This window comes from Notamacropus eugenii, chromosome 2, assembly GCF_028372415.1.
Source record: "Notamacropus eugenii isolate mMacEug1 chromosome 2, mMacEug1.pri_v2, whole genome shotgun sequence".
Classification (NCBI taxonomy): Eukaryota; Metazoa; Chordata; class Mammalia; order Diprotodontia; family Macropodidae; genus Notamacropus; species Notamacropus eugenii.
In genome coordinates, this window is record NC_092873.1 from 395344936 (window position 1) to 395357764 (window position 12829).

The 12829-nt window shown below is 36.5% G+C and overlaps 1 protein-coding gene across 5 annotated transcripts in view; it reads right to left on the reverse strand.

The window, feature by feature from the left end:
- LYST (lysosomal trafficking regulator) overlaps positions 1-12829 on the reverse strand; it is a 261878-nt gene that overhangs the window by 63825 nt on the left and 185224 nt on the right. For all 5 annotated transcript variants that reach the window (XM_072647543.1, XM_072647542.1, XM_072647544.1 and 2 more), the window contains 5 exons: positions 8651-8827; positions 7628-7704; positions 6067-6255; positions 5067-5212; positions 4884-4980 (listed from right to left, as the gene is read on the reverse strand). In XM_072647543.1, the coding sequence (XP_072503644.1) occupies positions 4884-4980; positions 5067-5212; positions 6067-6255; positions 7628-7704; positions 8651-8827 (686 nt within the window). The remainder of the gene's footprint in view (positions 1-4883; positions 4981-5066; positions 5213-6066; positions 6256-7627; positions 7705-8650; positions 8828-12829) is intronic.

Genomic DNA, 12829 nt, shown 5'->3' on the forward strand with positions numbered 1-12829 from the left:
AAAGATATAAAACTTCCCCACAGAACTGCTTTTGCAGTATCCCATAAGATTTGGTATGTTGTCTCATTATTGTCATTCTCTTGAATGAAGTTGTTTCCACGATTTGTTGTTTAACCCACTCTTTCTTTAGGATTAGATTATTTAGTTTCCAACTGATTTTTGGTTTAGCTTTCCTTGGCCTTTTATTACATATAATTTTTATTGCATTATGAGCTGAGAAGGATGCACTGATTATCTCTCCCTTTCTGCACTGGATTGTGAGATTTTTTATCCTAGTACATGGTCAATTTTTGTATATGTGCCATGTACTGCTGAGAAAAAGGTATATCCCTTTCTATTCCCATTCAATTTTCTCCGGAGATCTATCACATCTACCTTATCCAGAGTTTTCTTTGCCTCCTTAACCTTTCTTGTTTATTTTGTGGTTAGATTTATCAAGTTCAGAGAGGGGGAGGTTGAAGTCCCTCACTAGTATTGTTTTGCTGTCAATTTCTTCCTTTAACTCCCCCAACCTCTCCTCTAAGAATCTGGATGCTACACCACTTGGAGCACATATGTTTAGTAATAATATTGCTTCATTGTCTATGGTGCCTTTTAGCAGGATATAGTTTCCTTCCTTATCTCTTTTGATTAGATCTATTTCTGCTTTTGCTTTGTCTGAGTTTAGGATTGCTACTCCTGCTTTTCTTACATCAGCTGAAGCACAATATATTCTGCTTCAACCTTTGACCTTTACCTGGTGTGCATCCCCCTGTTTCAAATGTGTTTCTTGTAAAGAACATATTTTTGGATTATGGCTTTTAATCCATTCTGCTATGTGTCTCCGTTTTATGGGAGAGTTCATTTCATTCACATTCAGAGTTATGATTACAATCTGTGTATTTCCCTCCATCCTTTTTCTCACTGTTTCTGCTTTTAGCTCTCCCATCTCCCTTCCCCTCCTCAATAGTTTTCACTTTTCACCATCACCACCTCCTGCAGCCTTCCTTTCCTTCTTTTAGCCCCCTTCCCTTTTACTCCCCTTTACCTTTATTGCTTCTTCCCTCCCTTTTGGCTTCCCCCTTCCCCTCCTACTGCCTACAGAGCTAGTTAGAAGTATATACTTAAGTTTATTGTTCCCTCCTTGAACCAAATCAGATGAGAGTACCTCTCAAACAACGCTCATCTCCCTCCCCTCTTTTGCTCTATATAATTTTGTACTTCTTCCTACCATTTTATACTTCCTCCTTTTCACACCTCCTATCACAATCCCTTCGCATGCTTAAATCATATTTTTAACATGACATCATTTACTTTATACCTGTTCCCTCTATGTATATCCCTTTTATATTTCATAATAGACGTACAATTCTCAAGAATAACAGGTATCATCTTCCCTTATAGAGAGGTAAACAGTTTGCCCAACTTGAGTAACTACTTTTGTTTTTTTTCTTCCCCCATTTACCTTTTTATGCCTCTCTTGAGACCTGCGTTTGAAGATCGAATTTTCTAAGTTCTGGCGTTTTTGTCAGAAAGGTCTAGAAATCCCTTACTTCGCTGAATGACCACCTCCTTGCCCAAAATGTTATGCTGAACTTTGCTGGGTAGTTGATCTTTGGTTGTAGTCCCAGCTCCTTTGCCTTTCAATTCCTTCGATCTTTTAGTGCAGAAGCTGCAAGGTCCTATGTGATCCTGACTATAGCTCTTTGATATTTGAATGGTTTCTTTCTGGCTGCCTGTAGTATTTTCTCCTTCACTTGATAGTTCTGGAATTTGGCAACAATATTTCTTGGGGTTTTGAGTTTGGGATCCCTTTCAAGAGGTGAATGGTGGATTCTTTTGATAACTATTTTGCCCTCTGGATCTAGCACTTCTGGGCAGTTTTCCTTGATGATTTCCTGGAAGATACTGTCCAGACTCTTTTTTTCATCGTGACTTTCTGGCAGGACAATCCTTAAATTTTCTCTCTTGGATCTATTTTCCAGGTCAGTTGTTTTTCCAATTAGATATTTTACATTTTCTTCTGTCTTTTCATTCTTTCGATTTTGTTTGACTGATTCTTGCTGTCCCATAGAGTCGTTGCCCAATTCTAATTTTTATCAAATTGTTTTCTTCAGTTAACTTTTGCATCTCCTTTTCCATTTGTCCAATTTTTTGTGCTTCCTTTTCCATTTGTTCAACTTTCCTTTTTAAAGAGATGTTCTCATCGGTGAATTCTTTTATCTTACTTTCAAAATCACTGGCCAGTTTTTCTTCTATTTCCTTCCTCAGCTGTTCCAGGAGAGCTGTCTGTGCATATGAGCAGTTAATAGTCCCTTCTAAAGTTTCAGATGGAAGTACAGTCTTACTACTGACCTCTTTGGTATTTGTGTTTTGGTCTTTGTCCCCATAGAAAGATTCTATGGTTTTTTTCACCCTTCTTTTGCTTTTCTTGTTCATGATGGTGATTGTGTGTTGTGGCTTCTGGATCTTTCAGTTAGAAGCTGCAGAACTTGGTGTTGAGCTGACTTGTGTGAAAAAAGCTAAGGGCAGGTGCTAATTTATCTTTTTGCTTTGTGTTTCCCCTATCAGCCCTGGGGTTAGCTTGTTAAGTGTGGGGGAGGGGTGGTCTGGTCACAGGAGATCTCCTCAGTTGAACTGCCACAAAGGAAGCTCAGGGGATAGTGATCCTGGCTGTCCTATTGTTTTCCCATTTCCCCTGGAGTGCTGAGACATACCTAGATCCTAGTGTGAGTTTCCTCCCCTCTTGGGGCTCCTCTCCTAGCACTGAGGCTCGCCTGCATCCTAGTGCCCTAGGGCTCCTCTCCTTCTGGTTTGCTTCTGGCACAGTAGGAGGAATTCCCCTTAGCCATTTTCCTAGCCTCAGGTGTTATGAGACTATTTGCCTCCTCTGCTATTTTAGCTGATACCTGATTCTTCTGGGGAAATATTTTATGGTTCTTTTGAGGTCATCAAGGTGGGAGGAGAGAGCATTTACTGATCACTCCACCATCCTGGCTCCCAGAAGTTCAAGTAGGTGACTTACAGACGTTTAATCTGCGGACTGAAAGTCTCAGGAGTTAGTGTCTGATATCCGGGGCTCAGCAGCTGTCACTGGCTTGGCTCTGTTGGTCTCTCACCCTGGGTTGCTGCTCCGCTGGTTCTGCCTGCTGCTGTCTCAGGTCTCCCTGGGGCCCTCCCACTCTGCTGCGCTGCGCTGTGGGCTCACCCCCACGGAACAGATCCTTCCTGTGGACCTGCCAGTCTGTCCTGGGCTGTGAATCTGCCACAGTCTGTCTCTTATTGAATTCTACACCTCCAAAATTTGGTCAGATTCTCTTTTTAGAGGTATCTGAAGGAGTCTGTCTAAGAGCTTAGGTGAGTGGTTGCTCTCACTTCACCATCTTGGCTCCCCCCAACCCCTGCCCCGATAGTCCTTTTTACAGGTACTTTTGTGGGCTGTGAGGGAAGTGTTAGAGTATATGCATCTGTCTAGTCCACCATCTTGGCTCCGCCTCCCCAATTCCAATTTTCAAGGTGTCATTTTCTTCATTAAGATTCTGGATTTCTTTTTCTAATTGGTTGACTTTCTTTTCATAACCTTCTTGTTTTTCTTGGATTATTCTTATTTTTTTCTTTAGTTTTTCTTCCATCTCTGTCATTTGGTTTTTAAATTCTTTCTCAAGATCTTCTAAGACTTCTTTTTGGACAAGTGACCATTTGATATTACTCTCTGGGGATTTCTTTACTTCAACATTCTCCTCTGAAGATGAACTCTGGTCGTCTCTAGACCCATAATAATTTTCTATGTCTGGATTTTTTCTCCTTTGCCAGTGCATTTTTTTGGGTTAATAGTTTAATTTTTGTAATCACCTCTAGTCCTGGGATATGGAAAATGGTACCTCTTGCCCCATATCTTCAGTTCTCCCCTCCTGTCTGGAACCAAAGCCAAATCTTCAACTTTCTGTAAATGCCCAGAGCCAGGGCCATTCAGCCCCATTGCTTCTGTATTCTTTGGGCATGTGCTGGATTCTTCTTGCCCCTACCCCTCTTCACAGCACAGTTAAGTCTGGTGTTTCTTATCAGCAGAGGTTCCCTCAATCTTCCTGGGCTCAAATACCCAACTCCCCTCACTATTCTGGGGATGAAAGTTCCTGTGGCTGGGGCCAAGGCACCCTCTCAAACAAACTAACCTCAGGGCTTGCTGCTTATTGTTTAAGAGGTCAATCTCATCCTCATCTTCTCAAATTGTCCCAGGAAGACCCCGGCTGTGCCCCTATTTTTATTTATCTCTACCCACACTTTTTTTTCCGTAAGGTGCTATTTTAACTCTTTTGTGGGGGGAAAGTCTTGAGAACCTGGAATTTTCTGACCTACTCTGCCATCTTCCCAGAATCCTCTCTTTAAGATTCATATTTTTAATCCAAATTCTTTGTTTTTTTTCTCCTTCTGTATACTCTTTATACACAAACGTAATTTCCACTCTTGGCCTTAAATCCTTGCGCGGATGTAATCTTTCATTTTGTATTCTCTAACTAAACAAATAAATTAAAAATAACCAGAAGAGAACCCATTTGGATGACACTGCACTACATTTTTAACAATGTTGCAACATCCTTGCATATTCCAAGAACAAAAAGCAAAGAAGAAAAGTGTGCATGTTCACTGTTTATACTGCCATTATTTCCATTGTCTAGCAAACCTCGCTATGAAATACTAGTCATTTCCTACCTCTGGTTTCTTTGGATTAGACAATATAGAACATTTACATGGACACCCATGAAAGTAACATAATAATCTTTCATAAATACTGCTTAAATAGGTACTGTATACAGGCTGCAGTTATTAGAATGTTAGATAATTCCTATAGCATCAAATTTAGGAAAAACGTAAATACAATTTTTGTTATACTTATAAGTTTTTACCTTATAGATTCACTTGCTGCTTTATCTTTCACAGTAGAAGAGAAAGAAGAATGTGTTTTATCTTCAAATAAGTAAGACAGGGGAGGTTTAATGACATCTGTTAGGAAAAAAAGGAATATATACATTATTTTATGTCAACTGCATTGTTTATGTAAAGACAAATATGAAAGAAACCAATATTACCTTCTGACTTTTGCCTATCTTTAAGAAGATATTTATTTGGAATAGTTAAATAACACCTCTGTAAACGACGTCTCTCTCTGTTTGGACCTTCTGTTGGATCCAGTTGCCAAGAAGTTGGATAAGAGATGGGGTCATACCAGAGTGCTCTATAAGTCAATATATAGGAATATTAATAGTAGCACAATTCATAATTAACTATTATGAAATTAAGAATGATGCTACTTGGTAGTAGCAATTTATAATAAACACATAACCTAAGTATTTTGTAATGCATAAGGTAAGGCACATTATTAAAATATGGCTCATGAGAAATAGGATGGAAAAGGAAGACAGAAAACCAGAGTTCAGATTTCACTTTTAATGCTGACTTCTTGTTCAACCTTAAAAGTTCTGAGGTCTTATTTTACCATTTGAAAAATGAGAATGATTCTACCTACTTTTCTTTCTCAAAAAGAATACTAAAAGCAGCATTACCTTTCTCCATTAAAATATTTTCTAAAACATAAAAATGGCACCAAGTTACAGAGTATCGATAGCTCAAATGAAGATGGCATAGAACCACTGCTTCTGAAATACATTGTGTCAAGTAATTGATTGCAAGGAAATTGTCAAGATAAGGCTACATATATAGATCATGTCTTTCTGATCACTGGATGCTGGATGAATTCTCACTGATCTACCTGATTTATTTAAAGATAATACTTAATGTGAAACGCTACATATGTAAAATTTACGGGATATGACAGATTTAAATTTGGCTTTCCAAAGGATCTTCTTTGCAAGTAAATTTTTTTCCATAGTGCCCATCATATCACTTTTCTAAAATAAGTCAACTAAATTGACATCCTCATACATAAATTTTTTTGAAAAAATAAGAACATTTTAAACATAAAATATTTATATTGTAAAGATGTAAAATAACGTTGTCATCTCTGGACATATTCAAGAATGTTAAAAATGTAGATGTTTGCCAAAAAGAACCAATCATATTTTTGCTTACCTGTCATGTGTAAGCTGTTGAACAAGTTCTTGCCAGCGTCTACTGGAACTCAAGTCTACTTTATACATTCCTCTGATATGCTGAATCACCTTCTTTCTTTCAATTCCCTGAGAAAGCGACACTGTCTGGGTGATATCTGCAGCTATTTTAGAAATATCCTTTGATTTCATATCTAGGCGCTGAAAGAGACTAAATGAACAGAAACATGTAAAAAATACACTTAGACAAATGTAATTATGAATTATCTAAAATTTGCAACATGTTACACTGAACTTGACAATTTCACATTTTTGAGATTTTCCTAATGGCAACATTTGCAGCATGAATTTTTGAACTTAAGAGCCTCTGAAACAGAAGGACCCTCAAAGCACTAGACTTGTTTTAAGCACAGCCTCCACGGACATCAGTGAGGAAAGAAATGACTGCAGAGAAGGGGTCTATCTGCCTTACCACTATTAGCAGTTCCTCCTGTCCAGCTGTCACCAGCAGGAGTCTTGCTAATGGAAGCATCCTCCTCCATGGACCATTAGTGCTACTTCTACTAGCCCAGCCTTCACAGATATCATCTGGGGAAGCAACTACTATTGAAAAGAGCTATCCCTACTAGCTGCCACTCACAGGCTAAGCAAGCTATGTGGCTGAAGAAACAGGTTACCCTAAGGAAGAGGCAATATGTGCCAGTCAGGTAAAACCATCCCCCTTGGACATGAGTGGAGACAGCCCAAGACCTGAACTCAAGAGCCTTGGGAACAGCAACCCTTGCAGCCCAGTGCCTAAAGCTCTCAACCTAGGAAGCTGCAGCTTAGCAAGTGTTCCTGTAGTAACTACAGCTACTGGAGAAAAGAAAGTTCTTGCCACCAAAGCCTTTAGCACCATCAAATGTTCAGCATCAGAAACTACTATAATATTATCAGTGAAAACGATATCAAAGAAGCATCATCATATGCTTTGCACAGGACCTTTTCCATTTGACTTGCAGTTGAAATCTTTTATGTGACATCAACCTCATTAGAATGTGAGTTCTGAGAGGAGAGACTAACTTTTCTATTATTGTCCTCAGTGCTTACTTAGCACAGGGCTTTGCCTGCAGGAAATACTTAATATTTTTTCATTCATTCACATAATCTCCACTCATCTATATTCCTAAGTATACACATGTGTAAATGCACATATAAATTAAATAAACATTCATTTTCTGCCTGCTACCTGAAATGTATTCAACTACGTTTGTATAATGAGGGGAACACATGCTGGCAGCATGGCATCATGGCTTAGAAAGCTGGTCTTAAGGTCTGCCTCTTTCATATGTGGGCTATGGGATCCTGAAGGGCAAGCCTCAAGGTGAACTCTCTCTAAGATTATAGTAATTGCAGAGAAGGTGCCAACTTGCACTAGCAGAAAGAGTTTCCTTACCTTGGAGATCCCTATTACCAATGAAATCACAGGTTCAGACCTTCACCATATAAGTAAAGAACTGTAAGACATATTAGTTGCTAAGAATGCATACTGAGTATACAATTTCCTCAAAGATAAAACTTAAAAAAAAAATAAAGTGGCTTACCTTTGTTGATTATTATTGACTGTTTTTTGCCAGGCAGCTTTATTCACAGATTCCTCGATCTCATACTTCCTTAACTCCTAAAAAAATTTTTTTGAACAGTAATTTTCTAACAAAGTATGACATATTTAGTTATCAGTAAGACTCTAATAATTGAATATGAAATGAAAGTTAAACAAAGAAAAATAATATTGCTTTGGAAAGTAGAACATGGAAACCATATTTATTCACCCCTTAAACACTACTGACATCACACAGTAATTCTTTTGGACACAAATACCACAAGAGTGGGAGTCAAGGGAAACAAGGCTTTTATTATAGGAAAAAGGTAATTTTTTCCCTTTCTTTGAGATAGTAGGAAAAAATTTTTATTGGATTCTACAAAGATGATTATGTTATTTTGCTCTTCTGCTATATGAAGCCTGAAGTTGAAAGTTAATGCTTTTACTATTTACGTTCTCTCTTTCTCTCTGTTTCTTCCTTCTCATGGTTCCTCCCATTGCTTCTAATTCTTCTTTACCAACATGACTAATATGAAAATATGTTTAATATGCATATCATCCTGAGGAGGAGGAGAACATTTAGAACTCAAAATCTTATGGAAGCGAATGCTGAAAACTAAAAATACATAAATAAATTTCAGAAAAAAGTTAAGGCTTCAAAATCTGCTTTCCATCAAAGCATAAATGTATCTTTTAAAAAATGATCACCATAAAGAATAACTGAAATTAAATTCTTTTTCTTCTTTGTTGAAGCAAAAAAGATTTATAAACATGAAGCAATTTTGGGATGAAATGAATAACATTTTTATATAGCATAAGGAAACAAATTATTTTATTTTTTATTATGATGAAATTCTTTGCAACAGATTTTTAAAAATCTAATTATGTTACTATATTATATACATAATACACTATATTATACACATATATGGGTTATTATATACAGATATCTTTATATGTAGATGTCCACATATCTATTATTAAATCTATTTAAATTGTAAATACAATACTTATATTGACTCACCTCTTCAATTACTTTTAGGAAGTCTGATTTTGTTGGTAGATTGGGAAGAGTGCATTTATGACCACACAATTTTAAAATATTCATGAATAATCTTGCTGTGGCTAGTTCTTCTTCAGTCAATTCTTCCTGGTGATTATGCAAAAATTCATTTAAATAAAGGACTAACTTAGCTCCATGCTGCAAAAGGATAGGAGGAAAAGAAAAAATAGGTACTTAATGTTTATTGAACTACATTACAATGAGAAAGCAAAAAAACCCAACAATACACAAAAAGCGCTATAAAATATGCATCTCTTTATGCAGTAAAGACTACTATTTCTTTAAATTTTTATTAAGGTCTAATTAATTTTTCCCCTATGGTAAGGATATAATTTCTCTTAAAAACCCTGAAAATATTTTCTTTCTAAGGCTTATAATACACAGATAAAGTTGTAATTTGTTTAGGAATTCTAAAGGGAATCAATCTTCTGCTCTTTTATTAGCTTTAATTAAAAATAAAGAGTACAGAGAATCAAACAAGACCATGGAGGTCCTGAATCAGGATTTCCTAAATTTGGATACAGACAGACAACAAAGTCAGAGTGAATTATAAAGATTATCCAAATAAGATCTGGGCATACTATTCCTGTTAAGTTCAACCAAGATGACTCATAAGAAATAAAATTTTAGAAAAAAATGCCTCATTATGCTTAAGTATGTCTTCAAAATTTACTTTGTAAAAAGTTTGCCATGGGTTGGCAGCAGAACTTGAGAGCCGGCAAAATTGCTAAGAGTAATGAAACTCTTTTTTGTGTTAAGAAGCATAAAAGACAAGAGCAAGAATAGGATATATAATACAATAATGAGACCAATTTTCACAAAATGCCTTATCTCAATACAACTCAAATCGCCTACACAAATAACAAATAAAATTCATATTTAATAGACAGCATTCTGCATAAGTTATTATTTGTACACAGTGAAAAAGTACAAATCAGGAAGCTTAAAACTGCACTGAGACTTGGAACAACTGGCATATGCCTCCTTATTTTTAAAATTGTAATTTAAACCTTAGAGTTTACAAAAGAAATGTAAATTCTTAACAACCTTATGAAAGATCACTCCATATTGTTAATAATATTTATAAATAAACCTTTTATAGTAGCAAAGCACTGGAAACAATGTAGATGACTATCAGATGGGGAAAGGTTAAACAAAAGTGGTAGACAAATAGAATATTGCTATACTATATAAGAGAAGATGAATATGTTTAATAGAAAGAAGCCTTTCTGAAGTGAAGTATGGAGAACAGAAACAGAATTCACAAGAACTACAATGTAAATCAAAAGAACAACAATAATAAAAGAACTGAAACTGAATGCTATGAAATTATAATAACCACCTTTGTCCCAGAGAGAAAACCCCTAATTCCTTTTCACTGTAGAGATGGGGGAATATAGGTTGTAACACTGCATATGGCAGGAGTTTTTTATATCTTGTTTAGTTTTGAATTCTTTTTTTTCCTTTTAAAAAAATTCTATGTCTTGATAGATGACTCTTACGGAGGGTAGAAAAGGGGATAAACTAAGAAATTGTAGATGATGTAAAAACAAAATGTCAATAAAATTTTATTTTTAAAATATCAAAAAATGAAGCTAGAAAGAAAAAGGCTTTTCTGAAATTAGCAAAAACAAGGAAATGCTTCATTATCACAAAGAACAATCTTGCTAATTAAAAATTAATAGTTTAAACAGAACTCCTATGCTTCAACGTCTCATCTTGTTGTAGAGATGACTATGGGTTTTCAAGGGCTATGGCAACAGTGCAACATGGTGCAATACACAGAGAGCCAGCTTTGAGGTCAGGAAATGCTGGTTCAAATCCCATCTCATACATATACAGGCTGGGTGATCCTAAGTAAACCACTTAATCTCTCAGTAAGAAACATTAAAATATAATTGCTTAACAAAATAAATAGAAATAAAATATGGATAATGTCAATTTATGTTTTTTCTGAGCCAATCTGCAAAGCAAGAATCCACTGCTATTTGAGTTTGACAGCACTACTCAAAAGGGTGCTGAACTACATTGTTGGAGGCAGCTTCCTCTCTTGGAAGTTCCCGATGTTAAGGAATGTGAAGGTCCATTCCTTCTTCCCTATTTCAGCAGGACACAAGCTCTAGAAGGTTCTAAAAGGTTTTCAGTATGGGTCCAGTAACAGACTGTATGTCTATTGTGACCAGAACCAACCAAACTATGTTTTAAAAGCTGAACAGAAAGCTGGGCATGGGGTTATTTTCAAAGTAATGGTTGGAACCATGATGATTATAGAGAGGGTTTATAAACTACATTTATAGATGAGATATTCACAAGAATATTAGGACATCTAACCTTCTACAACTTTGGCACCTCTCAATGTACGTAATTTTTCAAGTATCACTGACAATGACAGCCTTAAATGAAATTGCTCTCTCTACAACGACCAATGATTCTTTTTGACCTCTCTGCAGTCTGACACTGCTGATTACATCTTCCTTCTTGACATTCAGGTTTTCACAACATCTGCTCTCTACTGATTCTCCTCCACCATTCCGTGGTGTGTTTGGCTGGATCCTTAACCCAGGTTATGCCTACTAACTGAGAGTGTCCTCCAAGGTTCTGTCCTAACCTCTCTTGTCTCTATGTGCAATTTTACTTAGTGATTTCATCAGCTCCTGTCTATTTTCAGCACTACCTATCTGGCCCTAACCTATCTTATGACTTCCAGTATTGCATCTCCAACTGCTTTTTCTACATTCCAAATTAGTTATCTTTTAAACATCTTAAACTCAACATGTCCAAAACTGAGCTCATGATCTTTATCTCAAATCATCTCTTCTTCTCAATTTCCCTATTACTATTGAGTGCACTACTATCCTTCCTTCTACTTGGGTTCAGAATCTACTTGTTCTCTATTTCTCAAATCTTTCTGTCCCCCCTCCTCCAATTTGGCTCTATATTAGATTGTGAGCTCTCTGAGGTTATCCAATCAGTTGCCAAAATCTTGTTGTTCCTATCTTCATATTACCTTGTCTGTATGTTGCCTCTTCTCTACTCACACAACCATCATTGTACTTCAGGCCCCTGGGCCTTGACTCTTGACCTTCCTTTGGTATCTGACAACATATACCCTCACACGCTACTCTGGCTTTTCATAACAACAAATTTTAGGAAGAAGTTTTAGGAGTGTTCCGAGAAAGAGAACCAGGGTTGTGAAGGGCCATGTGATGATGGATTTAAGGAAATGGGGATGTTTGTCCTAGAGAAGACTCAGAGGAACCACAAAAGTGGTCCTCAAGGGCTATTAAAGTGGAATGAGATTAGAGGCAGTGTGGCCCAGTGGAAGAGAGCACACTGGCTTATAGCTAGAAGATGTCAATGAAAGCTCCAGCTCTGTCATTACCCATGTTAGCTTATGCAAGTCACTTAATCTGACTTGACCTAAGTTTCCACATCTGTAAAGTGAGGGGTGTTGGACTAGATCAATGGTGTCAAATTTAAATAAAAACAGAGCTCCACAGGATCTGCTTCTAAGTATACTAACTTTAGAAAATCACAAAGTTACAATACCTATGCTGTACTGTATTTTTATTTATTTTGTTCAACATTTCCTAACTATATTTTAATGTACACATTTCTGAGTTTGACACCTCTGGATTAGACGATCTCTAAAATCTCTTCTAGCTCCAAATCTATGAAACTGGATCTGTTTAGCCCCAGAAGGTAAAAGTTATAAAGAGGCAAATTAAGTTATGAAATAAGGAAAAACTTTCTAACGAACAAAGCAAACCAAAAGTGAAATAAGCTGTTTTGGGGAGGTAATTGATTCCTTCCACTTTATTGTGGAAGTCTTCAAGCAAAAGCAGAATGGGCATTTATTTGTCAGGTACATTGTAAAGGGCTTTTTTTTTTTTTAATTGAGGTATGGATAGGTCTAGATGGCCACTGAAGTTTTTCTAACTCTAAAATTTTATGATTCTATGAAATGCCAACAACCTAATTTGAAAATAAAAGACCACTATAGTTTTTAGTGATATTTAAATTAACATATTAAATCATACTGTGTCATTCCTCCAAAGTAAGATAAGCATATGCAATGGTGAAAACAGCAAGATGAGTGTTTAACAGAACAGTATGAATTAAGCAAAAGACAGCTGCTAC